This window comes from Pollachius pollachius (assembly GCF_949987615.1).
Source record: "Pollachius pollachius genome assembly, chromosome: 9".
Taxonomy (NCBI): Eukaryota; Metazoa; Chordata; class Actinopteri; order Gadiformes; family Gadidae; genus Pollachius; species Pollachius pollachius.
The window spans coordinates 12,918,725-12,944,446 of record NC_136942.1 but is presented as its reverse complement, the minus strand read 5'-3'; the positions used below and the strand labels follow the sequence as shown (position 1 = coordinate 12,944,446).

Below are 25,722 nucleotides of genomic sequence, written 5' to 3'. Positions count from 1 at the left end.
TGAATTATGATTGATGATGCAGTGTGCGATATAAAAAAAAAACAAGTATGTCAATGCTTCCTACACCTTGTATATTTTGAGAAAATGTACAACTAACCTCAATCCCAATCACCGTTTACGCTTTATATGTATGGCCTTTCTTCAAACTGGCATTACACTTGCATTCCACTTTTTTTCCAAAAAATTTCCATTTTCTTTGTATAATTTTGTTTTCAAAAGGCATGTATTTAATAATAAGGGTTAGGCTCACATGCGAGTTCGAGTTAGGTGGGAGAAATTGGGAGCCAGAGAGAGGTCTGGCTCCAATGAAAGCTGCAAACTCAAATATCTGTGGGGGTCTCTGGAAATACAGCAGCATAATATTGTAATCACAAATAAAGCTATTTTCCCTTCCACATACAGAGTAATATTGACGTTAAGTAAGGGATAATAGAACGCCGGTCATTATCGGGAAAATAAGCCCAGACAGGGCGAACCGGACGCCGACGCGAAACGGGGCTTATTGGCGAGTTAATGGTACGGTCCCCCCCCCCGCCCCCCGTCAACAACTTTAAGAGACCTCCACAGAGATGGATTCATATGGATTCAATGGAGTCCGTTATCTATCAATGCTTGCACATGAGCTGGTTCTTCACTTCAACACAGCAATGCTGAACAAATCCAGTTAACATTTTGCCGTAGCAGGGTCTTTTTATAACCTTTTTGCTAAAAGAACCTTCACCAGGGCACCAGTTCTACGTTTTTTCTCATCTACTTGATTTACAACAAAAAGTGATAAAATATATGCCAGTGACAACCTCTATTTTCCAGGGCCACACAACAGACTGGGATGTGCTCAGCAAGTGGTTCATGGTAAAAATATGGAGAGAAGTTCAATTCTATTTACTTTTATGTCTTTGGTACATAGATACATTTCCAAAAAGATCATTCTTTATCTCAGACCAAACAATGTTATAATTAAATGAATGAACAACTATTTCTCAGATATAAATATTTCAAAAACAATTAAGGCAGGACAGTAGACACCGAGGAAGAGTCCTCTGCTGTTGCACTCATAGAAACGAATTGCCTTGCTTTTAAACTTCAGGCAGAAACGTTAATAAATCACATAAAAGTTGAGGTTGAACATTAGAAGGTATTTAATGGCTCCGCAATCACAAATCCGAAATTCCGGAGCACAGTTACACAATTATACATGATACAAATAATAAAATCCCAGTTTTTTCCCCCAAGATATAAAAATAAGTCACCGAAAAAACACACATGCGGTACGAAATGGAATAAATTATAATACTAAAAAACACCAAGAATACAAACTGTTTGTCTGAAAGACGTGGAAGTCCAGGCACTGTTGGCCGCCCCCCCTTGTGTGACACATGCAGACATGACGAATCATCACAGGTATGACCCCCCTATGACCTATTCTCCGTTACATTGGTGTCCTTAAAACGTCTTGCCCTCAACCGGGGGTTGAGGTATGGTGCTGCTATCACAGTTGATATCCGGTATCTGCTCCACAAACGACTGTGGAGTCCACGGGTTACATGTCATGTGACCTGCCGCAATCTCTTTACGGTCAGGTTCTGGAAGGAAGGCGTCACAGAGGCGTTACTGAAGATGTCAAAGGGTTGCATGACCGTTAATCATGGACAGGTTCCTTCCTAGGCTACAAAAGGTGCAGGGGAAAAGTATTGTAACCCAAATAACAACTTTAACTTCTCACAACAGGCAGCAAATAGCTTTAAGGATAACTGATGGACAAATATTAACACATGAAATCATCTTCGTAACAGTGGATACCAAGTTGCCAAAGCTAGTTCTTTGGAAGGAAGAACCATGTGATGCTCATTGGCAGATTTAAAGATAGGGCTGAATGCACTTTGCTTTAGCACCACTCACCTTCCTTTTTGGCATTGGAGATACTGCAGTGGCTGGGGCCTTGCCTCGCCTCCTCACGTCCCCGGTCACAGTTCTCATACTCTGGGTCCACCTGCTCCTCTTTGATTGACATTCTCTTGGCGTCCTCTGCCAGAGCAATCCAATTCGGGAACAAAAGGAAGTTATATTTGGCCAAACTTGTAACGGACCAAATAAGTATCGTTCAAATAATACAAAACACAGCCACATCTAAACACGCATTTAGATGGCTAAAATAATGGGTAATAAACGGTTGTACCCTTTGCCAGCTGTAGATCAAAGGAGTACTCTGTCTCCGTCACTTCAAGGCTTGGCTTGCCCTTGCCCTTGATTTGGTCGCGAAGATCCTTCAGCTTGATGTAGAAATGCACCTTATCCTGAGCCCGGGGAAACTGCGCACAGCGCGGACTCGATGAGGGCATCAGGTAACACACCTATCAATAGAGACACATGTCCATAAGTTAACACATTTCCACCCCAGTGAGACCCTTGGACTGGTCCATCTGTTTCATCTGTCGGCTGTTGCCTATTCACGTACCGTTCCGGTTTCAGGGATTTTGTAGGGCTGTAGGCCAAACTCAAGATTCTTTGCCTTTACCCCAAAAATCTCTTTGCAGAAGATTTCATAAATGCCTGTTAAAAAAATAAAATAAAAAACGTTCTCAGTAAACAGCAGATTACACTCAAAGCCGCTGTGCCTTAAATCATTAGAACATTTGAAGAGTATTCTTACATTTCCCATTAAACGCTGCGATCAGTGGCTTGTATTTCTGGAGCTTGTCAAGTAACTGTCGACCTCCTTCACGAATCTCCTTGCTGTAAAAAAACGAACCATTCAATATTTATCAACAACCTTTATATATCAATAAGTTACTAAAATGGCTGTTTGTCTACGATGGTACCAAATTCCAGCATTACTATTTCTCAAATATGGCATGAAAACAAAAAACTCTGAAATTTCCACACCTATGAAAATCCAACAACAGTTTTTTAACAAAGCCGGAACAATTCAAGCTTGTTCAGCCTAACAAAAACAGTGGCCGTAACATGCCAACGCCTAGTATACTTATTGGTTTACTTGGACAGGTCTTTGCTTCCTGGTGTAGTTCTCTCCACCATGTTGGTAAAGCCGATGCCGTACTTCTCCGGGAGACTCTCATCGTGCATGTAGTTGAGCTGCTCGTCAGACAGACCTGACAGGAACAGACACTTCCCTGGGAACAACATGAGTGTAGAACATAAGTCCATGAAATCTATTCAAACTAACCGCTTAAGCGGTCAAGACAAGAGTATGTACAAATGGGTCTCACGGCCTCTTAACACCACAAGGATTTTAGAAAATGAGTAAAAAGAAGAATGCCTGCATGTTACAAACTTCTAAATGGTAGTGTGCTTTTCCACAACACTTTCTTCTTAGTTTACATTGAACACTTTCCATTCTTTTTGTGAAAACATGGGTGGTCAGCTTTTGCACTTGCACAACTACTTTACTGCAACATACTGGTATGTAAAATTGATTTTACCAAGTACAAATTATCAAAACAATGTAATAAAACTGCATTAGAGGACGTACAGAAGTGGTTTCCTGGATTGGGGTAATGGCGTCCTTTGAAGGCTGACAGCAGTCCCGGGTTGATTCCAATCTAAGGAAAAACAAGGTGTTACCATAGCAGACCTACTGGAAAGTCGAGATTTTCTGTGAACAGGACCTCAGCACTGGTGTGCACAAAGTCCAAGCACCAGAGCCACCTTTTCACCACCATCTGCACCTCCTTGTGTAGTTTAGCTGGAAATAGACCACTCTTTGCTAAATGAAATAAATATATGCATCCGCACAAGATGACTTACTATCAATATGTCAAGATTGTAGGTAATAACATCTGGCAAGGTTTTGGCCATGACCTCAGCCACTGACATGCCGTTGAAGCGGTTGAGGGCTCTCTTGGCCTTTTTAGCGGCCTCCTCCTCACTCATCTCGACCGGCTGCATCTTGCTTTCCTCCGATTGCTGCTTTGGAGGCCGGCCCCGCTTCCTCTTGCCCGGGGGTGCGGCTAGGAGAATTAACAGATGTTCAGAGATGGCAGCAAAGATTGCTTTCTTTGTTTTTATATGAACATTTGTCCAACTATTGAAAATGTGCATAACATGTTGTATCGTTACAATGATTCGTTGACAAGGGAGATAGTGGGGGAGGCTGCTTCTGCCCGCAGGCTTACTCACCTGGTGCTGGATCGACAGGTTGTTGCTGTTGGTGAACCCTCCCTGGCTCCTCCTGATGCCCTGGAAACTCCTGATGCGGACTGGGCTGGAAAGCAGGCTGTTGGCTCTCCCTGAAGTTGTGGTGATAGTCAAGCTCTGCTTGGTGGGAGCCCTGTGGATAGTAGCTTTGGTGCGACAGGAACTCCTGGTGAGATGAAGGGAGTTCCCGGAGGACAGAGAGCTCTGTCATGACGGGCTCCTCCCGTGATCCTTCGGCGTATTGGCCCATGCTATGGTACTGCATCAGGTGTTGGGCCTGTGGGTGCTGCTGGCTGGACTGGTACCTGGGGGAATAGTTGGCGAGCAGAAGAGTAAGACATTAAAACGGGATAATGAGAAACTATCATTGAGTGAATTACCTTTCTGAACCAGAGTAAAATAAATTCAAATGGGTGAAAAGAGGGATGGATCGAAAGATAGGATTTTGAGTGCATGCACACCTTACTGGAAGTGGGAACAAACGGTGACAGGCTACCTACATCCCTTTATGCACCCTCAGCATTGTGATCATTGCACATTTGGAGCTCAAAATACTAACCTGATAAAGATGATCTCTTACAATAGGCAAAATGATGAACAGTATGGCATTTCCATACTTTCGCATGCATTTCCTGTAAAAATGAATCCCCATATTTCCTTCACTCCCTCGAAATAGTTGTTTTGATCAGCTATGAAATTTCCAGAATCAATAAACAAATGAGGATTGTCCCATATGTTGCTCGAAGACAACTCACAACCAGTGATGCCTTCACAAATGATGTTCGATGAGCATATCTATATAAATAATAGTCATGCATGACATGCTATCTTCATGGAAATACAAAATAATGGACGATTTCCGATCTCCAACAGAATTACATTCGGATTCGGCGAGGACAACTCACCACTGTTGGAAATAATCCGTAGGAACCGTCAGTGACGTATACTGTTTTTCTTCCATCTTAATCGTTGATATACTTGAATAAACTAACATTGATTATGCTGACAGATTTGTACGTAAAAGCATAGTGTGGGACATTGATGGGATATGTTGGAAATAACGTTAGACAAAAGGAAGTGTCTGCAAATTCTAACCGCAGTAGTACAAAGACGGCTGGTGGAAGGTATTGTTACTAGCTTCTATCCGCTTTACATGCCTCACAAACTGTCTTCATCGAAAAATACCACTTTCATTTTATGAGTACGGAGGAATAAAAATAAATCAACACGTAAATAACGTACCTGTCATACATTTTTTGTTCTTTTTAATAAGGGACAACGTTCGAGCCCATTCAAAACAAAGACCATTTAAACGTCCAGCATATCGTTTAATGAGCCCGTTGGCGAGTAAAATAAATATATCGCCACCCATAGGCGTGGAGTATTCAAAACTCATACTGATTACAATTTAGAAATACAATTCTTGGATAAAGACAATGATTTAAAATCTCCAATAAAGGTACGGAATAACTTAATAACTCTTTGATAATATAAATACAAATATAAATGAATATTAGGCAAAACATGTATGCTACCTGGGAGAGACACACGGTGGCGACAGAGTGCGTGTGTATTGACATGTAACCACGAATTGATTGGAGAAGAACTGAGCGTTATGGAGTAAAAATTAACCTCGGCGAAAGCATGTAGGATTCCGCCTAAAGTGACATTTGTTTATTTTCTGAAGAAAGCGAGGTAATATTTATTTTGACATAAACATTTTACCCTAGACATTTTGGAAACGTAGCTGTTGGGATGGTAATTAAATGAGCAAGGGAATATTGATGTACTTAAAACGTGTTGGCATGTGCCGGTTTTTGGTCACTCTGTGATTCTGTTCGTACTTATTAACCTACGATATACCTCAAGACCTACCGTTGGATCATATCGATAAGCATGCATTTCATGCTTGAATACAATAACCGTAGATAATACCATGTAAAGCAAGCTGTGAACTGTGAAGTTGGGTTTCTTTTACATAATCTCTGCCATAGTATTTCAATTAAAGGCAAGGCTACAATAATATTGATGTTTTATTATCTCAATGCGTGTATATATATTTTTCTTTTACACTCGCCTGTTTGTAATCAATAGGGAATATACTTACAAGTGATGACCTCTAAGCTACCTTTCCTATCGATATCTATTTACATTGCGTCATGCCATTCTTCCCTCGCAGGTTAAATTCAAACCCCAATAATGCCAGCGGGTGTGTCTTGGCCTCGCTACCTGAGGATGTTTGGGGCCAGTGTCCTTGCTATGTTCGCAGGAGCACAGGCTGTGCACCAATACTACCTTCCTGACCTAGTGAGTATCACAATGTGACCCAGTCACGTATGTATGTATGTATGTATGTATGTATGTGAAAATATTCATGTAGAAGATTCAATATACCGTACACTTCACTTATTGCTAGTTTATAGTCATAATAATGAATAAATCCCTTGAAAAAACATTATGATTCGTCGTCATTATAACCCAAAGGATTCTGGTTTCGAGGAAATAGGTTAATTTGCACGTTGATATAATTGAACACTCTTGGGTAAATGTGGAGTACAGTGTGTTTGTCTGTCATCACCCACCAGAGTATTCCTGAGATCCCACCCAGGCCCGGCGAGTTGAGGACAGAACTGCTTGGCTACAGACTTAAGGAGGAGGCTGCTTCTCTGCAGCAGCAGATGAACTCTGCACAGAAACCTGACTGATCATATGCCCTATGTTCTCAGGGATGGACATGATTCAAGTGGATATATTTGATATTTTATGAATGTGTTGCAGATTTTGTTTTATCCCTCTCAGTTAGACGACCAAAACAGTTAGAGGACCTAGCTGGCTTCGGTGAAATTGCAATTTTGTCACTGCTACCGTACCTTAAGTTAATCATCGTCATTTACTATGAATTAATAAATACATTGTCTGTCTTATACTAACTTGTTTCTTCCTGTGAAAGTGAGTCATACTGTATTTCCTAGGTTGTCTTATTTACAACTTTTGGTAATGGCAGGTTTTGGTACATTCGTGCAAAAGTGGAGACTTAACAAGCTCAAGCATAACATTTTGAGTGATACTTATGTGATACTTTTATCGTATATTAGCGATTTTATTGGACAGCCTGTCCAATAAAACTGTTATACACGAAACAAGTATCACATAAGTATCACTCAAAATTTAAAATATGGAATAAGTATCATTATATTCCGTATTGATGTACCTACCAGAGCAAATTTAAATAGCTCTGATCCCGACCCTTCTACGCAGCCTGTGGCCCAGACTCCAGCCCCCGGGGTATCATAGCAACCACAACAAACAGTAGTAAAGATGGCGACTCCAAGAGCAAAAGAAGCTGCTAAATATCTAGAAAAGCACAAAATTGCCGAACTCATGAACAACCTGACGAGCAGTTTGTTATTTAACAGACCAGGTTAAATCTATTTCCATGTGTTATCTTGTCATCCATGAATTATTGCGTATCCACGAACAATCGATGTAATCAGATAGGCATCTTATTATAGCCATCGTTTGTGGACTGCAGGTGTAAACGTATACATGTGTGACGTAAACATACATTTAAAATGTTTGTTTCGGATAATATTTTCTTTACAGAGGATCCGAAAGATTTTCTCATTGACTACCTCGGGCAGCTGAAGGACTCTAAAGATAACCATACACAGGGGCCCTGTCTTTTTAATGAGTCCAACTTGGACTCCGTATTTGGAATCCTAGACCCAACTAATGAGGGATACGTCTCATATGACCAATACAAGGAAGGTGCGTTGAGATTTAATATATTTGCATCCAATTATATTTGATCACCTGACGAATGCAAGACAGAAATGCAATTCATTTCATGTTTAAAATAACAAGTTTTCTCCGTCTCCATCTAGCATTGATCACTTTAGGGGTAAGCAAAATAAACGAGTGTCCGGAGGGGGGAGATCACGATAGGATATCGCGCGAGACGTTCAAAGTAGAAGCGTAAGTGCACTTCCAGGAAAATATAACCGAGAAATGTATATACCTTCATGTTTTCTGATTGTTTTGTTATATGTGCATCCAGGAGGAAAGGTCTACAGAAGAGCTCAGCAACATACGAAGAATCTTGCAATTAGATGTTGTGTTTTTGGGTAATGTTATGCTGCTCTTTGAAGATGTTGGTTCGGTTCTATGTTAAGTGCAATGCAATTTGACTGCAACTGCAATGTGATATTGTTGTCAAATCAATAATAATAAATGATTAAAGTACGTCATGATAAATTGTTACATTTCTTTCATCTGTCATCTTCCCTTCGAAATCTCTAAACAATTATATTGTGTATATAGGCCTATATATATCGTAAGAGTAGTTTTATATTTCCTGACAATGCTTTGGGTCAGGTATCATGGAAAGATATGAGCTCGTATTATACATCCATGGAGTTGAATCTTGAATGACCACCTTAAGAGGGCGTGGCTACAAAAGAATGTCATGGCGTCCTCCGTTGATTTGACTTTACTGTTTTCTTACTAAAATAAAAATTATACATCATAACCGGCTACCACAAATATTAAGTACAAATAATAACCTGTTCTGCAGATCCAACCATGGGGGCCGTCCACGCAAGGGTAAGACAAATATTAAGAAATTAAAGCATGACCTCGATAAAGCAGACATATGCCAGCAAGATATGTGTGCTATTGTAAAGTCACCTCAGCGATTAACATAAGCATTTCTGTCAATTGTCGATACAATGTCGTAGCGTGCTTTATCCTAAATTATACATTTTGTATACTATGTGCAGATGTAGAGAAAACGACATCACATGTTTTGTCTTGTAGAGCCTTGACCCTCTCCCCATGAAGGGACCCGAGCTGGGTGTTCATGCCGATGACATCGAAACGTCAGATGTTGAGAAGGAAACTAAGCAAGAAGTTCTTGAAAACAAAAATGTAATATCATATGTAACAACTAATTTCATAGATGTAGTAAATACATACAGCAGTAAATACATAAGCATCGTTCTGATATTGTTTAAAACAATAAACAACTCGTATCTTTATCTCTTGCAGGTGGTAGTTCAAAAAGTCCACATAGATGGGCTGGGAAAAACCAAGGAAGACTTCCTGACTTATGAAATTTCCGAGGTGTTTCGAGCAAAGAACCTAATAGACGTGAGCATCCATTGTACCGTGTATGAGTCCGGACCCTTCTCTAAATATCTAGACACATGGTAGAACATGAGCTGATTCAGCTAGATGTTATTATTCCAGGTAATGAAGAGGTCTCATGAAGCCAGACAGAGACTGCTGCGTCTTGGTATCTTCAGAAAAGTGGAAGTTGTCATTGACACCTCACAAGGTATATTGAGACCGACTTGATTTTCTTATAACAATCTTTTTTGTTATTTAGAGTTGTGAAAGTATTTGTGCTTGGATTGAGGCTGCACTGCAAAACTATTGAAGATAGCTGCGTTTATGCTGCAACACATTTTCTCAATGTTTTGATTCCATTCAGGAGTTGATGCCCTTCCCAACGGTTTGGATGTTACGTTTGAGGTGACAGAGCTCAGGCGCATGACAGGCAGTTACAACACCATGGTGGGCAACAATGAAGGAAGCATGGTACGTACAGGAATCACACAAGAACAAAAGTAAGGGAAATATGGTATGGTTTTCTCTGTATGTTTTACACATTTGTATGATCTACACATTACAGGTACTGGGTCTGAAGCTCCCAAATACATTTGGTCGTGCAGAGAAGCTGACGTTCCAGTTCTCTTACGGCACTAAAGAAACGTCCTATGGCCTATCTTTTTTTAAACCTCAAGCAGGGCACTTCGAACGCAAGTAAGTTTGGATATTATCAGAACTTTCTACCTAATTTTGGGGGTTTAAAAACGCAAAAATTAGGCCATGATGGTGTTATAAATTATGTATACATATTCTTTCTTTACATTCAAACAATATTCTGTGAAAGGAAATGATACAGTCAGAGACCATGTGTTTTCTTTGATGATATTTCGGTATTCGGTTAGAGAGATCAAATCAAAATCCTCTCAAATAAGTCTTGATTCCAGGCTCAAAAGTTGTTTCCAGAGGCTCATCCTTTGCAAACGCCCCAAGAGTTGTCCACAGATTATCTGCGAGCTTGCAAGGTGGAGACATTTATATATTTTCCTCGTCTTTACTTTTTATTTTCTTCTTTCCACTTTCAGCGTCTCTGTCAATCTATACAAAGTCACAGGACAGTTTCCATGGAGCTCACTGAGGGAGACCGATCGAGGCGTCTCCACAGAAATTAGTGTAAATTGTTTTGTGAATTTACATCAGCTTTGTGCTTGCGAACATCTCTTAAACTCCTCCAATAATCGATTTCTGTTGTGATTTTGATTGAAATGGTAATGTTGAATGGGAGCTGCTGGAAGAAGTTCAAATTGTAATCGCTATTATTGTGGACCTGTCCTCTTTTTTTCTGGTACCAGTTCCCTGTGTGGAGGACCAACCACACCCTCAAGTGGGAGGGAGTGTGGAGAGAGCTTGGCTGCCTGGCACGGACTGCATCTTTCGCTGTCAGAGAGGAGAGCGGGCACTCCCTCAAGTCGTCACTATCGGCACGTTCTCTCTGTGTTTTGCTGTAGACGTGTGTCAATTCGTACCTGTTAATGTAATGCATGGAGTTTTTTTTTTTTTATCAGTCCTGTTCATTGTTGAGGCCTTGTTCTTAATGATGGTGGAAGGCACCCAACTCTCTTGAAAGGGATAAAGGAAAAACTTAAAACTTAATGTTTTCACTAGCCATGTGTTTAGCCATTATTTTGACAATTACCTCCAGAAGCTGGAGTATTGTAGATGTTATAAATGCATTCTCCTCTCTTCAGCACACAATGGCCATTGATACCAGAAACTCCTCCATCTTGCCGAGAAAAGGAGGTCTCTTCAAGGTTCACCAGGTTGGTGTTCTATTGCAAATGTTTTGATCTAAAAAAAAAGCCCAGTGAATATTGCATACAATGCTCATGTTTCATTTTGATGGTGCAGGAATTGGCAGGTTACTTCGGTGGAGATGCTCGCTTCCTGAAGGAAGACTTTGAGATTCAATTGAACAAAAGTCTTTTCTGGGACTCGGTGAGAAGTAATTTTTATACAAGGATTCTTGAGTGAGAGGTTTTTTTTAAACATTAACTCCTGAGTGACCTTACTAACTATTGCTAACTGACCTAGCAGGTCAGTTTTCCTTTTATTACAATTATTGTATTTAGGTTATTTCTGATAGTTCTGTCTAATACTAGTTTTTAGTAGACCAATGTCGTTAACAGCCCAAGAGGGAGACATTCCACTATATAAATATAAAACAAAATGTACAGTTTTTTTATGTATATATTTTTCTACCACTGCATGTTTTTGCTTATGTCTAGCTTGAAAAGTTTTGATTCTGGTAAAAGCTCCACCCTTAATACATGAAACACACAAGTCTACTGTCTTCTCAGTGGAGTCTTTACCTCTTTCCTCTTCAGGTTCTGTCAACCTCGCTATGGGGTGGCTTGCTGCTTCCCATCGGTGATCAGCCCACAAGCATCGCAGACAGGTAACACTGACAATATCATTCTCAAAGGTATCACAGACCGGTAACTGAGAATACCAGTCCCACAAGTATCACAGATCAGTAAAATGGATGATACAATTTCCAAAAGAATCAGACAGATAAATAACAATACCAGTCTCACAAGTATCCCAGACCAGTAAAACTGATGATACCATTTCAAAAAGAATCACAGACAGGCAACACTTATAACACCAGTCCCACAACCATCAGACAGGTAACTGACAATACCAGTCCCACAAACATCACACACAGATAACTGACAATATCAGTCCCACAAGCATCACAGACAGATAACTGACAATATCAGTCCCACAAGCATCACAGACAGATAACTGACAATATCAGTCCCACAAGCATCAGTGTTAACTGTGATGTTTTATATTTAAGAATTTGAATGATAATCCAAGTGGCCGTGTGATTGTGTTGGATAGGTTCTATCTTGGTGGACCCACGAGTGTCCGAGGTTTCAGCATGTATAGCATGGGCCCACAGAGTAAAGGTAAGCCCATTTTGTATGGGGTTTTATGCCCTTATGGACGGGACAGGGAAAGTGGATTGAAGAAGATGGGAGTGGGAGGGAGAGAAAAGTAAAGAGGTGCAGCATCTGGACAGACCGTGGTCATCCCAAAGAACAGTGCCTATATAGTTTGCCACAAAGCGGCCCAATGATGCCTCTTTTTTGTACGGGTAATGTATAAATGGCTGAAAAGGGAAAGCCATTCATACTTGACATGCTCTGGGCATGTGGGTGCTAGACACTAAAGAGCCAAACAACAACATACTCATCATGTGGTTGAATGATCCTCTTTTGGCTTGACTTAGTTCAGATTATTCAGTGTGTTAAAGAAATGGAAGATTGGAAATAGAGCTTTGAATACCTGAAAGCAACTCTCTTCACCACCGAGTGTGGTTTCAGAGTTTAAAATATATAACAAATATCACAGTTTGAAAATCGACGCCATTCATTGCATAATTGTTGGTGTGTTTACGCAAACTCAATACAATGGAGTTATTTCATGCTGATTTTATATACTTTTGCTAATAGTATTATTGTTTTTATATAGTAGTATATGCATTACTAGCTTAAATACCCTTACAGAAAAATAAGGTATTCACAATGCTGTTTTGATCTTGATTGCAACACTTTTTTTGCAACACTAGGTGACTACCTGGGAGGGGAGGCATACTGGGCTGGGGGTCTCCATCTCTACACGCCCCTCCCCTTCAGACCAGGCAAGGGGGGCTTCGGTGACCTCTTCAGAACACACTTCTTCCTAAATGCCGGGAATCTTTGTAACCTCAACTATGGTGGGTACATTCAGGTCACCCATTTTAGAGATGCAACTAAAGTTATGCAGTACTAGTTTATTACTTATTTTCTAGAACTGAGGTATGACAACAAACGCAGGGCTAATAATTTACACATTCCAGAGCTCAGATTGTAAGTCTTTGTTTCTGGTGATCCAATGTCTTATATTTGAGCAGTTGAGTTTCTTTATTTTTTTTTTATTATCATTTGAATTTGTGCTCAGGTGAAGGCCCCCAAGCCCATCTGAGCAAGCTTGCAGAGTGCATACGCTGGTCGTACGGAGCAGGCATCCTGCTGCGGCTGGGAAACATCGCTCGGCTGGAGCTCAACTACTGCATCCCAATGGGAGTCCAGAGTGGAGACAAGTACGGTGTTAAGATAACTCACCACTAGCTGTAAACATAATCAACATTGCGTGATGTTGTGATGGTGGGATATGAAAGTAGGCCAGAATATGGTTAAACACTAAAAGGGCCCCTGTTTACCACCTGGTGTGAGTGGCCAGGTGTTACAGTCTGGGTATGCTGGTGGATGGATCTATCCATCAACTATCTATCTAACACTATATCTATCTATCAACATTTATCCCCTTGTGATGTCACTAAGTAAAGGGCAGGGCAGATAAGACATAGGTGCCCTTTAATTTAGAACGTTGCATAATGATACATAACCCTTTTGACAATTGATTATAATCCCTGAGTGATCAAGAAGGATTCTCTCTTAATTGAGCGATAGTCATTCTGCTCAATGCACTCTCTAATCTGTTTTTACGCAAATATGTTGTTTCTTGTTTTATACCAGGATCTGTGATGGAGTCCAGTTCGGAGCAGGAATTCGTTTCCTGTGATTTATCATCCTGGCTTTGGAGCGATATTCAAGACTTGCAATACCTTTATTTTATTACATTACAACCTACTTTATCAACTAAGCACGTTTAAGTGGCTATTCTGAAACTCCATTATTGGAATATGGCAAGATGGATTATTCTCCAAATAATGCTCTAATCCGAAACGACAGGGCGAAAATACATTCTGAGATGAATTCCCCTTAATCACTTACTGTACAACTAACAAAGTAAATATGTCTGCGACTTTTTTATCTTAACAAATATTTTTTTTGAATCATGAATTGACAATGGTCAAAATGTATTCAGTCCATTTGTTAGCCAGATACCAAAAACATTTACTTTTTTACTGAACCCATTGCTATTGTTGAAATTTCCATAAAATCCATCCACTACCCACGTTATCAATCCAGATCCAGGTATATTTCTCCCTAAACATTTTCTGCCTTCTCTTGTGTTATGTAAACTTTTCATTAAATGCCTACTTCTGTTCACCTTCCACTGCATACAATGCTGTGTGAGGGCTCATTCCTCCAGTGGAGTGACTTGGTTCACAAGTATTTCACAGACTAAAGTTGTCTTTTTTTCCTGATGTTATGAAAAAACGAATACAATTCAAATAAGATATTAAACAGCTTGTTTGCAGAGTTAGGGATAACAACGGGAGACTTCCAACCATGTGTGCATTTATCAAGGGTCCTATGTAAATCCAACCAAACGTAAAATTAATTAATAAAAATATATATATTTTTCCTAGTTGTGCTTTAGTGGTTAAAGTATAGGCTACATTTTTTTAGCTTTTTATGTTGTGAGTTTGACCATGTTTCTATGGTCATGTGTGATGCAAGGAGAAGGGGAAATTGTTTTACTCTTTGGCAGACATTTGTGTGTTTTTAATCTCTTTATTTGATCTAATCTTGGTTGTTATATTTTTGAATGTATTTCCATAGTACTGACCTCCACACCTGTGGGGGGCAGCAATTCGCCTGACGGCATGCTATGACGCCTTTAGATGTAAAAGAAAATAAAGAAGATTTTCCCCTGGCAAAAACGCTAGCAAACGTTTATGAAACAGAGAGCGGGGCTTCAGTCACATATTTTTGCAATTTTGCTCTCCCAGTAACCGTTTATAAAATTGCATATTTTTTAAAATAGGCTATTTTTTAATTAACGACGACTAGAAGCAGAGACTAAATTGCCCTCATACGGGATATCGGTGAATTCATTGGCGGTCTAATCTAAGCACGCACTCGGACACGCTGATGGCGGTCACTATCGAGGAGCTGTATCGTAACTATGGGATCCTTGCTGACGCTAAGGATAACCTCAGCCAGGTATTTAATAATCCAACCATCTTATTAGTTGAATAATCCAATAACACGTTTATTAGAGGGATGTTTGTCAGGTAAAGTGCTTGGAAAGGATATTCATTATGGTAGACTGTTAGAAATGCTAAGCTAACGATAACATGCTAGCAAACGAGCTTGATATCGACCCCGGTAGTAATCTTGAATCCGTCTATGGACTTCTGGTGTTTCTTTGTGCAATTTATTGACGATTTGTATTTATTTTTCCTGAACTATCCAGATGTATTGATGAGAAGGAATTAAAGAACGTAATAGGTCCCCCAAACTTTAAAACTATCTTTCGCATGAGAAATTCATTCATTAACTAATTTAAGTGTACTTCTTGGGACCTCTGCAGCATAAAGATGCCTACCAGGTGATTCTGGATGGCGTCAAAGGTGGCCCAAAGGAGAAGCGTCTCGCTGCACAGTTCATCCCCAAGTTTTTTAGCAGCTTTCCCGAACTTGCCGATGCTGCCATCAATGCCCAGCTTGACCTGTGTGAAGATGAAGATGTGTCGGTGAGTGTTCTTGGTGTTGCTCGCAGAGTGGTTTATCGTTCTTAAGTTTTCTCTCGATATCTTTTAAATATTGGGGGAAAAAACGTGTCTAATACTAACTAGTAGTCCCAACAATAACAGTCAATATACAACCTTTTGTTTTCAGATAAGGCGACAGGCAATCAAAGAGCTTCCGCGTTTTGCGACCGGGGAGAACATCCTCCGGGTCGCAGACATACTCACCCAACTCCTCCAGACAGGTACTTGGCTAGGTTATGAAGTGAACACAGACACACTCACCCAACTCCTCCAGACAGGTACTGGGATAGGTTATGAAGTGAACACAGACATACTCACCCAACTCCTCCAGACAGGTACTGGGCTAGGTTATGAAGTGAACACAGACACATTCACCTAACTCCTCCAGACATGTACTGGGCTAGGTTATGAAGTGAACACAGACACACTCACCTAACTCCTCCAGACAGGTACTGGGCTAGGTTATGAAGTGAACACAGACACACTCACCCAACTCCTCCAGACAGGTACTGGGATAGGTTATGAAGTGAACACAGACATACTCACCCAACTCCTCCAGACAGGTACTGGGCTAGGTTATGAAGTGAACACAGACACATTCACCTAACTCCTCCAGACATGTACTGGGCTAGGTTATGAAGTGAACACAGACACACTCACCTAACTCCTCCAGACAGGTACTGGGCTAGGTTATGAAGTGAACACAGACACATTCACCTAACTCCTCCAGACAGGTACTGGGCTAGGTTACGAAGTGAACACAGACACACTCACCTAACTCCTTCAGACAGGTACTGGGCTCTGAACACTGTCATGTTTACAATACGATTCTCTGCCACGATTTTTTTTTCTCACGAAATGTAATTTTTATTGCACACATGAACCATGACAAAAAAACGACTGGCAGTGCCAAACAGTTTTTTGGCACCTCTAGCACATTGCGTTTCATATGGCCCTTTATAACTGATTTAAAGTGCAGTATCATAAACAGATTTATTTATTTTGTACAAAAAGCAGCACATTGTCTTATTTGCTGGCCTTTTATAACTACTGAACCAACTCCACACACCTGTAAATGAAGGCTTAAAAAAACAAATTGTAAAAAAAAGATTGAAGTAATTTAAAACTTAAATCCACACAGGGGCGAATCGAGATCGCGATCTTAGACGATTTATCGTGCAGGCCTAATTCTCACCCAACTCCTCCCAGACAGTTACTGGGCTAGGTTATGAAGATAACACCGGCCAACTTACAGCACAGAGACCAGGGCAGCATTCTCCTGAAGTTGAGTCCTGCAGGAACCTGTGTGTTTGTGTTTGTTCAGATGACACTGCAGAGTTCAACCAAGTGAATACGGCCCTTGTATCGATTTTCAAGAGTGACGCCAAGGGTAAGACTTATTCTGTTTGTTTTTTTACCTTTTGCTTTTTGTGTCTTATCTGAACACCTTATCTTGATATGTTTGCTGCTGATAGCGGTGAGTTAATAGGAAAGACGGTGGTTTATATTTCTGCAGACCCGTGAACCAACTGGGAACTAGCGATGGTTAAGATCCATTGGAGACCCATTATATTAAATGTAGAACAAAACCTATAATCAAACCTACCGATGTGTTGTCTACCCAAAACAAGATGCTACCCAGCGCTCGGTAACTCGTCTATTGTGACCTGCTTTACATTGAAGCTCTGCCGGATGGTAACCCACAGAGCACTAACGTGATATGAATGGACTTTTGCTTCACCAAATATTGGTTTGTAAACCATGCGAATATCCAAAGCTTGAACTGATGTATTCGGGACAGCCCTGCCGACCACCATCTGCCATGTTGAATCAAATCACATATCCGACAACTGCCTTTTATGAATTGTACAATTTGAAATGCAATTAGCCTAACCGCATACGTTTTGTGTCAAATGGAAAAGGACCCCACTTGATGGAGTCCAGTGTCTGTACACCACGATTTTAACCGTTCTTATCGCCTTGACGTGTTCTCCAAGGGTGTCCTTGGGCAAATAAAGATGCTCATTTGCAATTTTCCGTGGCCTGTGTCCATAAGGCACACTCGGAGGGCTCTTCTCCCAGATCCTTCAGGGGGAGGACGTGGTTCGGGAGCGAGCCATCAAGTTCCTGTCTCTGAAAATCAAGACACTGCCCGAGGATGTCATGACCAAGGAGGTGGAGGACTACGTCTTTGCAGAGACTAAAAAGGTGTGCCCTTGTTTCCAAATGTAAACCCTTGCCGTCGTTATGTTGTTTTCCCCGTAGTCTTCTTATGTGGCTGTGATGGGATAAAGTACTAAAGTGTGACGTCACGTTCCATAGCAACCGATTTTCGACTGCTGACATGATCAATTCTTTAACAAGGTAATGGGTTCATTTCCAGTGACGGTCGTCCACGTTCGCACCGTTAACGTTGGGTCTGGTGTCCTGTTTCCACCCGTGTCCAGGTGCTGGAGGACGTGACGGGAGAGGAGTTTGTGCTGCTGATGCGCGTGGTGTCGGGTCTGCGTGTACTGCAGACCGTGAGTGGCCGGCAACAGCTGGTGGAGCTGGTGGTGGAACAGGCCTTCCTGGAGCAGGCGCTCAACCCTGCCGACCCAGACACTGTGGACCGTCTCCTGCAGTGTACACGCCAGGCCCTGCCTCTCTTCTCGGTGAGCATCACAATCGATATATCTTTAAAGGTATTATCTAATGGTGGAGCTCAAAGCTCTGGAACAACAACATCTCAGGTGACCTACGGTTAACCCCTTCGGATCCTTTGGCTCGACCTGGTTGTGTCCTTTGAGTCGATCAGAAACCGGAATTGTGTAACCTGCTATTCTTGTGTTTTGTTTTGATAGCTGTTGAGAAGAAAGGCTATCTAGGCACCTAGTGGCAAAGTGATATATTTAGGGTTTTGGTTATTGTCAACGTAGTAGGAGAAGGAGAATTTTTTTCTAACGAATCTATTCCAACACTAAAACAGAGCGGTTTCTTTAATAAATTGTCATTAACTTTTCCAGAAAAATGTCCACTCAACGCGGTTTGTGACCTACTTCTGTGAACATGTCCTGCCCAACCTCAGCAACTTGACCACCCCGGTTGCTGACCTGGACATTCAGCTAGAGGTATGTGCACTCCTCTTCCTACCAAGGCCTTGGCGTGAGCTGCATGTTTTCTTCTCATTAAAAAGTGAATGAAACCTTCAGGTCGTTGGCTTAAGGATGTGCATCTGTATGTGTAGGTTCTGAAGCTGCTGGCTGAGATGAGCCCGTATTGTGGTGACATGGAGAAGTTGGAGTCCAACCTCAACATGTTGTTCACCAAGCTGGTGGTGAGTAGGGCTCTGGGTGTCCCGTTGCATTAACAGATCATAACCCATGTTTCTGACCCTCACTTTTCATTGGGTTTTTAATTTCTTGGAAATAAAGCCCTATTCTTTGGGTCCTGTGTTATTGTCTTGTTGTCCGTGTAGGAGTATATGCCCCTGCCCCCAGACGAGGCAGAGAATGGGGAGAATGCGGTTAGTGAAGAACCCAAGTTGCAGTTCAGCTACGTGGAGTGTCTCCTTTTTGGCTTCCATCAGCTGGGCAAAAAGCTGCCTGACTTCCTGCTGGACAAGGTGGATGCCGAGCAGCTCAAAGACTTCAAGATCAGGTGAGCAGTGTAACTCCTGGACACTGTTTCTTACCATGCTATCTAGGTGACCAGCATTGGTACAATATGTGTTCTATGTGTTCCTATAGCCATGTTTCCAACCAAAGTACCTGGAACGTTTATTCGCAGGAACTACCTTTCATAGAAGTAAAAGGTTCCTTTTAGCACATTCTGTGTTCTCACTACGATTCAAAGACCCGCAAAGGTTAGAGAAATGAAGGTCCTTTTACATTAGGCATGTAACGAAAAACAAGAAATTAGTCTTTCTAACAATTCAATTATTTACGTACGTTTTATGCATGGGCACGAGTAGTAAATTCCAATCTCGAGTGATCGAAAGAATTCGTTGAGGATCAATCAAGTACTCGATTATCTATTTTTAGAATGCAACGCATCTGCAGCAGGATTAGGCCTAATGATGAACGGCAATATTACCAACCAAACATGTAATGCTTATTCTCAATCAAAACAGTCAGCGTTTTCAGAGTATTCATTTATTTTAACTTTCAAAACACATTTTCCTTACAAAAGTAAATAAATATGAGTCTCACAATTTAAATCGCGTCAAACAAAGGCCTGTAACGTAGCCTAACCATTGCAATAATTTAAAGTTGCAAATAAAACGGCAGCAAATGAACTAAAAAAAAAAAAAAAACAATTTAAAGAAATATATGGGGCCTAATTAATCCACCAAGCAATCAAGGCAATATTAACTGAGGCACTAGGCCTGCTTTACACATTTAGAAAAATACACCCTATAAATAATGATTATCCGAAAACCCAAATCAATTCTTGGTGAGAAAAACCAGCATATCGACGTGCTCTGGAGACAGGCGAGAGCGCATTCTGTTCACTATCAGTCCCGCGGCCGAGAACACTCGCTCCGCTGGCACGGAGGTGGCGGGCATAAGCAGGTGCTGCTTTGCCAGAACGCTCAGTTTTCTTGTATCGATCCCTGTTTGACTTCCACCACTCCATGGGGTTTTGCTGTCGACGGATGCATGGCTCACTGAAATAAGCTTCTAGTTCGTTGACATCGCTGTTTTCGAAGGAGTCCTCCCCGAAGAGGGTGTCAAGTGCCTCTGATGCGCTTGTGACGCTGCGGGCTGGTGCTTCACTGCTTTCCCCCCTCCATGTCATCGGGGCCTTGCAATGGAACCCCGTCATGCAGTTCCGATAGCTTCTCTTGGGTACTGAGGCGAAGTGCTGGATCCAAAAACCGAAGGTGTTTGTGTCTCGGGTCAAGCGCTGAAGCAAGGATACACACACACACACACACACACACACACACACACACACACACACACACACACACACACACACACACACACACACACACACACACACACACACACACACACACACACACACACACACACACACTCTCTTAATAAATGTAAAATTGTTTTAGTGGCAACAAACATAACTTTTTAAAGAGCAAAGCAACAATAACAATAAATAGCCAGCGGCTTAATTAATTACCTTGGCTGATATTTTCTTCATGCGGCCTTACACGGGTTCAGAGGGAGCCGGCGACGGTCCTCTTGAAGTCCACTACAAGCTTAGATTCCCCTTCCACTGGCTCAAGATGCTTTTCAAGCAGGCTCTTCGCAACTGGGAGCACCATGGACCGAGACTCATGAGTCTCAGTGCAGAGAGCTGCGGTTGCTAATTTGAGGGACTTCAGTGATGGCAAGATCTCTTCAATGCTCCACATTTCGTCTGCCAGCTCAAGGGTCCTCGCATCGGCCAGCTTCGTCGCTGTCCTGTCCGAATGCGCTGCGGTCACAGCCCATCTCTGCTCGTGCAGTCGCTCCATCATTAAGAATATTGAGTTCCAGCGTGTCCGGCAGTATTGGAAGTGAGAAATCAACCTGCTGCATGCTGCGACCACACGGTTGATGTTCACATTCTTAAAGCCGTCACTAATTGCTAACTAGCGTATGGGCGAAACAGGGAACTGATTTCCACTGGAGCAGCTGTTGGTTTGCCAGAACCATGTTGCGAACCGTGACTTTTGTGTTACACCCCTAATTGTCATGCACACATGCTACGACTTTATCGGAACTCCTCAGTGACAGCTCGGAGATGAGCAGCGATGTTCTCCGCTGTGTGCCTCTCATCCGAGCTGCGAGTCTCTAGCACCGCTGTCTTCAGGTCCCAGTCATCTCCCACATAGTGACAGGTAACTGTAACGTAGGACTGAGTTGTGAGGGCAGTCCACGCGTCAGTCGTTATCGCAACCTTGTCGGCTGTCACCAGGTCGGCCTTTAACTGCTCCCCTTTCTCCGCGTACATTTTCTCCACTCGAGCAATGATGGTGCGCCACGATGGCACCTTGTATTCAGGCACCTATAAAGGCCATGAGGTCACGGAACCCCTTCTCATCCACAAAACGGAGAGGCAGCATCTCTAGTGATCATCGATGTAATCAGCATTGTGATCTTCTCTCCAAGGCCGGGATTACAGCTGCGTCTTGCGGCGGGGAAATAGCCGACACAGTTGGTTGCTGCGGGTCTGCTTTCCCGAACTCACCGTTGTGTTTCAGGAGCATATGTTGCCGCATAGTACTTGTAGTACTCTGGTAGCTCAATTTCGCTTGGCATATTTTACATTTCGCCTTTATGATCTCCTATTTCTGTGAAATATTTCCATGCTGCGCTTTGCTTTAACCACCATCTCTTAACTTTTTTAATTGTAGCGTCCAGTGGCGCCGCACAGAAAATTGATGCATTTGCTTCAGAAAACGTTATTAGATTAAACTTCATTTTGTCTGTGTGTATATGCAAACTCGAGTTTGCCTGTCCACCAACCGAGTTCATTTCTAACAAGGAGTAATCGAGTAATCGATTCCTCACGCCCATCCCTAAAACATTTATACTCATACGCTTGTTTTCCAGTAGTCAAATAGACAGATGTATTTTACCGTCAAGCCCCAGCTAATACAAGAGTATGCGCTGTTCTTTCATCTAAATGTCGTGTATTTTGAGGATTCAAATATCATATTTATGGTGTAGCGAAGGGCAGTTCTTTTCCTATTCGATATCTAAAAGTAAGCTTTCATGACCAATCAGATGTTCAGCACTGCATGCCCCACCCCTAAATTCCTTTACTTTTGGAAACACCCTGTTCCCTGCGATGGAAACACACTAATTTTCACCAAAGATTTCTAGTTCCTGGGCAAAGTTTCTGCTATTGCTAAGTGGAGTGGTTAGTTGTAGATGCAGAGGTTGAAGATAATGATGAAGAGGATGTGTACCAACTCATGAATTGTTTGTATTTCTGTGCTTCTCAAGGTTACAGTACTTTGCCAGAGGCCTGCAGGTTTACATCAGACAGCTACGGGTGGCGCTACAAGGAAAGACGGGAGACTCATTGAAAACTGACGAGGTAAATGACGTTTTGGAGTCTGCGTTCAATGTTGCACTTACGGTCAAACGGTGTCTCTGCTTGTGTGTAATTAGCTCTGGGGACAACTAACCTTTTTCCTTTCCCAATTTAAAACTCTATAGAATAAGATCAAAGTGGTGGCTCTCAAGATTACCAACAACATCAATGTACTGATCAAGGTAAGCCTAATGTAATGTAGCCTAGTCTAATGTAACTTTATGGTACTTTCTCTAAAACCTTTTTTCACTCTTTCAGGATCTGTTCCACAATCCACCATCATACAAGAGCACAGTCACATTGAGCTGGAAGCCGGTGCAGAAAATGGAGACTGCAGCAGCAGCAGCGTAAGTTTAAACAGAATTGTAAAATGCTTGTCTCCTTTTTTTTGGGTTAATATTGTGGAAACATGTCTTTTGAAGTCAATTTGGAAATGACTTAAATGAGAAGAATTTATTGGCACACTTGATGACAACTTAACTAAATTCTGGATGTAAACCATGTTAATGAATTAATAATCAATTGAATTTATATAGCGCTTTTTTTTTCTGGAAACTCAAAGTGCTTACAGTGAAGGGGGGGGGGGGACCTCACCAACCACCACCACCAGACACAATGTTACTTCTCCAACCTGATGTCTTCCCCAATCAAAGTGACCGTTGAGCAATGAGCCTTTTTGGAGTATTATTTGCCTTCTATGTAACCCGCAATCAACCTTATTTGGTGCACTGGTGGGCATTGCTATATAGTGCTTAATTACAACTAGGCCTGAGTATCGTGGTCAATTTTCTGAATCGATTCGATTTCGATTCATAAGGTTCTGAATCGATTAATCACAATTCGATTCGTTTCGATTCAATCTGCTCTTAAATAATGAAAGTGGCTCAACTGTGTTACAAAATACAAACATACTTTATTTTTTCTCTTCATCTCAAACAACAGGTTTTAAGTGCAAACTTGTAAATTGGACAGTTTAAACTTGAGCCGTAAACAAAACTGTCTCAAGTCTCAAAAGTGCAATTTTGAAATTAGAAAGGAATTGCAAGTGAAAGTGTACTTGAACTACAACAGTCCATCCCTGCAAATTGCATTAAGGCATTGTTTATTAAAGTGATAAATAATAATAATAAAATAAATAATAATAATCGATCTCATGCCCTATGAATCGATATTGCAAAATTTAAATGAAATCGATCCAAAATCGATTCAATCGATTTTTTTTACCCAGCCCTAATTACAACCCTTTCCCTCTGTGTTCTTCCACAGACCCAAGCGGCCGTCTGGTGAGGAGATCAGCCCAGGCAGCACGATCAAGAAGCAGCTCCCTGTGCTGCCCCGGCGGGACGCCCGGCAGATCTACAACCCTCCCAGTGGCAAATACAGCGCCACCATCGGCACCTATGGTACGCACACGCAACACTATCACGGCACCCTTGAATCTGACAGCCCTTGAAATCAAGTCGCTACAGGTCGATGTGGCTTTCAATAGGAGGAATAGAGAGTAATATTAATGTGTTGTTCTGCGTCCCGCTCACTGATAGCTCCAGAGACACGCGGAGGCTTCAGAGGTGGCCGGGGACGAGGGTTTGGAACCCGTGGCAACAGAAGCCGAGGCAGGATCTACTAAAGGGGGACCCTGACACCCTCCACACGCTAACACACACTGATTGAACTGCAGAGTGTGGAAGGGAACTGCTGTCATCCTTTTTTAACCAGTCTCTTCACCTGTTCTTTCTGCCTCTTCACATCCACAGGATTTATTTTTTTGTCACATTCTAAATCTCCCTCACAGTAAACTGGCTAGGATTCTTGTACAAACCTGTGGCTTCAACTTAACATGCCACCCTCATGTTCACCATCCCCGTGGTTTACCATCCCCATGGTAGTTCGATGTGGGTTTCATTGAACAAAGGACTGCCACGTTTTATCTGAATTTTAATTGTTTCCTTTTTAGAAAAAATAGATGCAAACCGTCTCTTATTTAATCCTTGTTTTTGTAAGAATTTCAATTAGATTGGCTAGATGTTGGTACTTTGTATGACTTCTTTTTTTTGTGATTACTTTTTTATTTCTACCATAAACTTGTATCGAAGTCTCAAGTGGTCTTTTTTTTGTGTAACAGTTAATGGTTTGGCTAATCCGCTTAGTCCAAAGCAAATGTCTGCTACTGAAACGTCTGATTAATGCACCGTATCTTAAACCTGTAAAGTTAATAAAAAATGATGTAGCCACCAGCCTGTTCCTAACCAGCAAATGTAGCAATTGTGATGCATGGAACTGCGAAAGCACATGGTTTGGATTGGGTTTATTACAATTATGGCTTATTGATATTGTAGGCAAACCAATACCAAGGTGGATACATGGGACACTTTGTGTTGTGGTAGTAGTAATATTGTAAAGACTCTTGAAGGAATGGTCTCTTGGCAGTGTGTTCTGTTAATGTGTTGGTAAGGCTTGGGAGATGTTCCTTAATAACAAAGGGTTAACTTTGTCAAGTATTTATTGGTTGCATCCTTGCTGGGAACCAGATGTATTAATTTTCTACAATTTCTATCCTCCAATGAAGGTGTGCTAGTGTTCTGCATGTTTTTGAATTCAATGACTAGTGCTAAAACAATTTTGGATTAAAGGCAGTTACTGGGTAGACAATTGAGCTTTTGTTGTTTCCCTTTGCAATTTAAATTTATCTTTCTATTATACTAACAAATATAAATTGTCTATCTTTCGTTTAGATGTTTATCAGCAAGCTCCACAAAGCACTGCAAGTTATCCTGGTTTATAAAAGATTATAAATCTGTTCCAGGATTGGGGTATGGAGGTAATCAACTATAATATATGTGTGTGTATATGTATATATATATATATAATCTCTATTGTGACGTCAATGACTAATTCTTCGAAAAGAGCAGAGAAAAACTACCAAAA

At 41.4% G+C, this 25,722-nt stretch overlaps 5 protein-coding genes across 7 annotated transcripts; 4 read left to right on the top strand and 1 right to left on the bottom strand.

Annotated features, from left to right (window-relative positions):
* Positions 1 to 1,121: 1,121 nt before the first annotated feature.
* On the bottom strand, positions 1,122 to 5,495 carry tdg.2 (thymine DNA glycosylase, tandem duplicate 2). 3 transcript variants are annotated; one of them, XM_079742695.1, is made up of 10 exons: positions 5,398 to 5,495; positions 4,138 to 4,460; positions 3,766 to 3,968; positions 3,491 to 3,560; positions 2,996 to 3,131; positions 2,651 to 2,733; positions 2,456 to 2,550; positions 2,177 to 2,351; positions 1,900 to 2,025; positions 1,122 to 1,583 (listed from the first exon to the last, which is right to left on the bottom strand). In XM_079742695.1, the coding sequence occupies exons 1-10, from the start codon at positions 5,406 to 5,408 to the stop codon at positions 1,444 to 1,446; spliced, it is 1,362 nt and encodes a 453-aa protein (XP_079598821.1). In that variant the 5' UTR covers positions 5,409 to 5,495; the 3' UTR covers positions 1,122 to 1,443. The 3 variants fall into 3 exon arrangements, with proteins under 3 accessions (XP_079598821.1, XP_079598822.1, XP_079598820.1); XM_079742696.1 differs by having other exon boundaries at positions 5,407 to 5,458; XM_079742694.1 differs by lacking the exon at positions 5,398 to 5,495 and adding an exon at positions 5,061 to 5,335.
* Positions 5,496 to 5,755: 260 nt separating this feature from the next.
* Positions 5,756 to 7,072, top strand: uqcc6 (ubiquinol-cytochrome c reductase complex assembly factor 6). Its single transcript, XM_079743176.1, has 3 exons — positions 5,756 to 5,850; positions 6,335 to 6,462; positions 6,741 to 7,072. The coding sequence occupies exons 2-3, from the start codon at positions 6,355 to 6,357 to the stop codon at positions 6,858 to 6,860; spliced, it is 228 nt and encodes a 75-aa protein (XP_079599302.1). The 5' UTR covers positions 5,756 to 5,850; positions 6,335 to 6,354; the 3' UTR covers positions 6,861 to 7,072.
* A 401-nt stretch (positions 7,073 to 7,473) lies between these two features.
* efcab10 (EF-hand calcium binding domain 10) lies at positions 7,474 to 8,326 on the top strand (the record flags this gene model as incomplete). Its single annotated transcript, XM_079742830.1, has 4 exons — positions 7,474 to 7,576; positions 7,759 to 7,923; positions 8,040 to 8,130; positions 8,213 to 8,326. The coding sequence occupies 4 exons, from the start codon at positions 7,474 to 7,476 to the stop codon at positions 8,262 to 8,264; spliced, it is 411 nt and encodes a 136-aa protein (XP_079598956.1). The 3' UTR covers positions 8,265 to 8,326.
* A 294-nt stretch (positions 8,327 to 8,620) lies between these two features.
* samm50 (SAMM50 sorting and assembly machinery component) lies at positions 8,621 to 14,920 on the top strand. Its single transcript, XM_079744063.1, has 15 exons — positions 8,621 to 8,757; positions 8,971 to 9,081; positions 9,202 to 9,303; positions 9,403 to 9,490; positions 9,647 to 9,753; positions 9,848 to 9,978; positions 10,347 to 10,434; positions 10,614 to 10,742; positions 11,010 to 11,081; positions 11,170 to 11,256; positions 11,646 to 11,716; positions 12,166 to 12,233; positions 12,896 to 13,042; positions 13,267 to 13,408; positions 13,845 to 14,920. The coding sequence occupies exons 1-15, from the start codon at positions 8,737 to 8,739 to the stop codon at positions 13,888 to 13,890; spliced, it is 1,410 nt and encodes a 469-aa protein (XP_079600189.1). The 5' UTR covers positions 8,621 to 8,736; the 3' UTR covers positions 13,891 to 14,920.
* A 2-nt stretch (positions 14,921 to 14,922) lies between these two features.
* api5 (apoptosis inhibitor 5) lies at positions 14,923 to 25,448 on the top strand. Its single transcript, XM_079744062.1, has 14 exons — positions 14,923 to 15,221; positions 15,592 to 15,753; positions 15,899 to 15,992; positions 17,096 to 17,161; positions 17,828 to 17,979; positions 18,219 to 18,425; positions 18,777 to 18,881; positions 18,998 to 19,087; positions 19,229 to 19,410; positions 22,707 to 22,800; positions 22,923 to 22,979; positions 23,056 to 23,144; positions 24,064 to 24,200; positions 24,339 to 25,448. Exons 1-14 carry the CDS (start codon positions 15,150 to 15,152, stop codon positions 24,422 to 24,424), a joined length of 1,593 nt encoding a protein of 530 aa, XP_079600188.1. The 5' UTR covers positions 14,923 to 15,149; the 3' UTR covers positions 24,425 to 25,448.
* Positions 25,449 to 25,722: the final 274 nt, after the last annotated feature.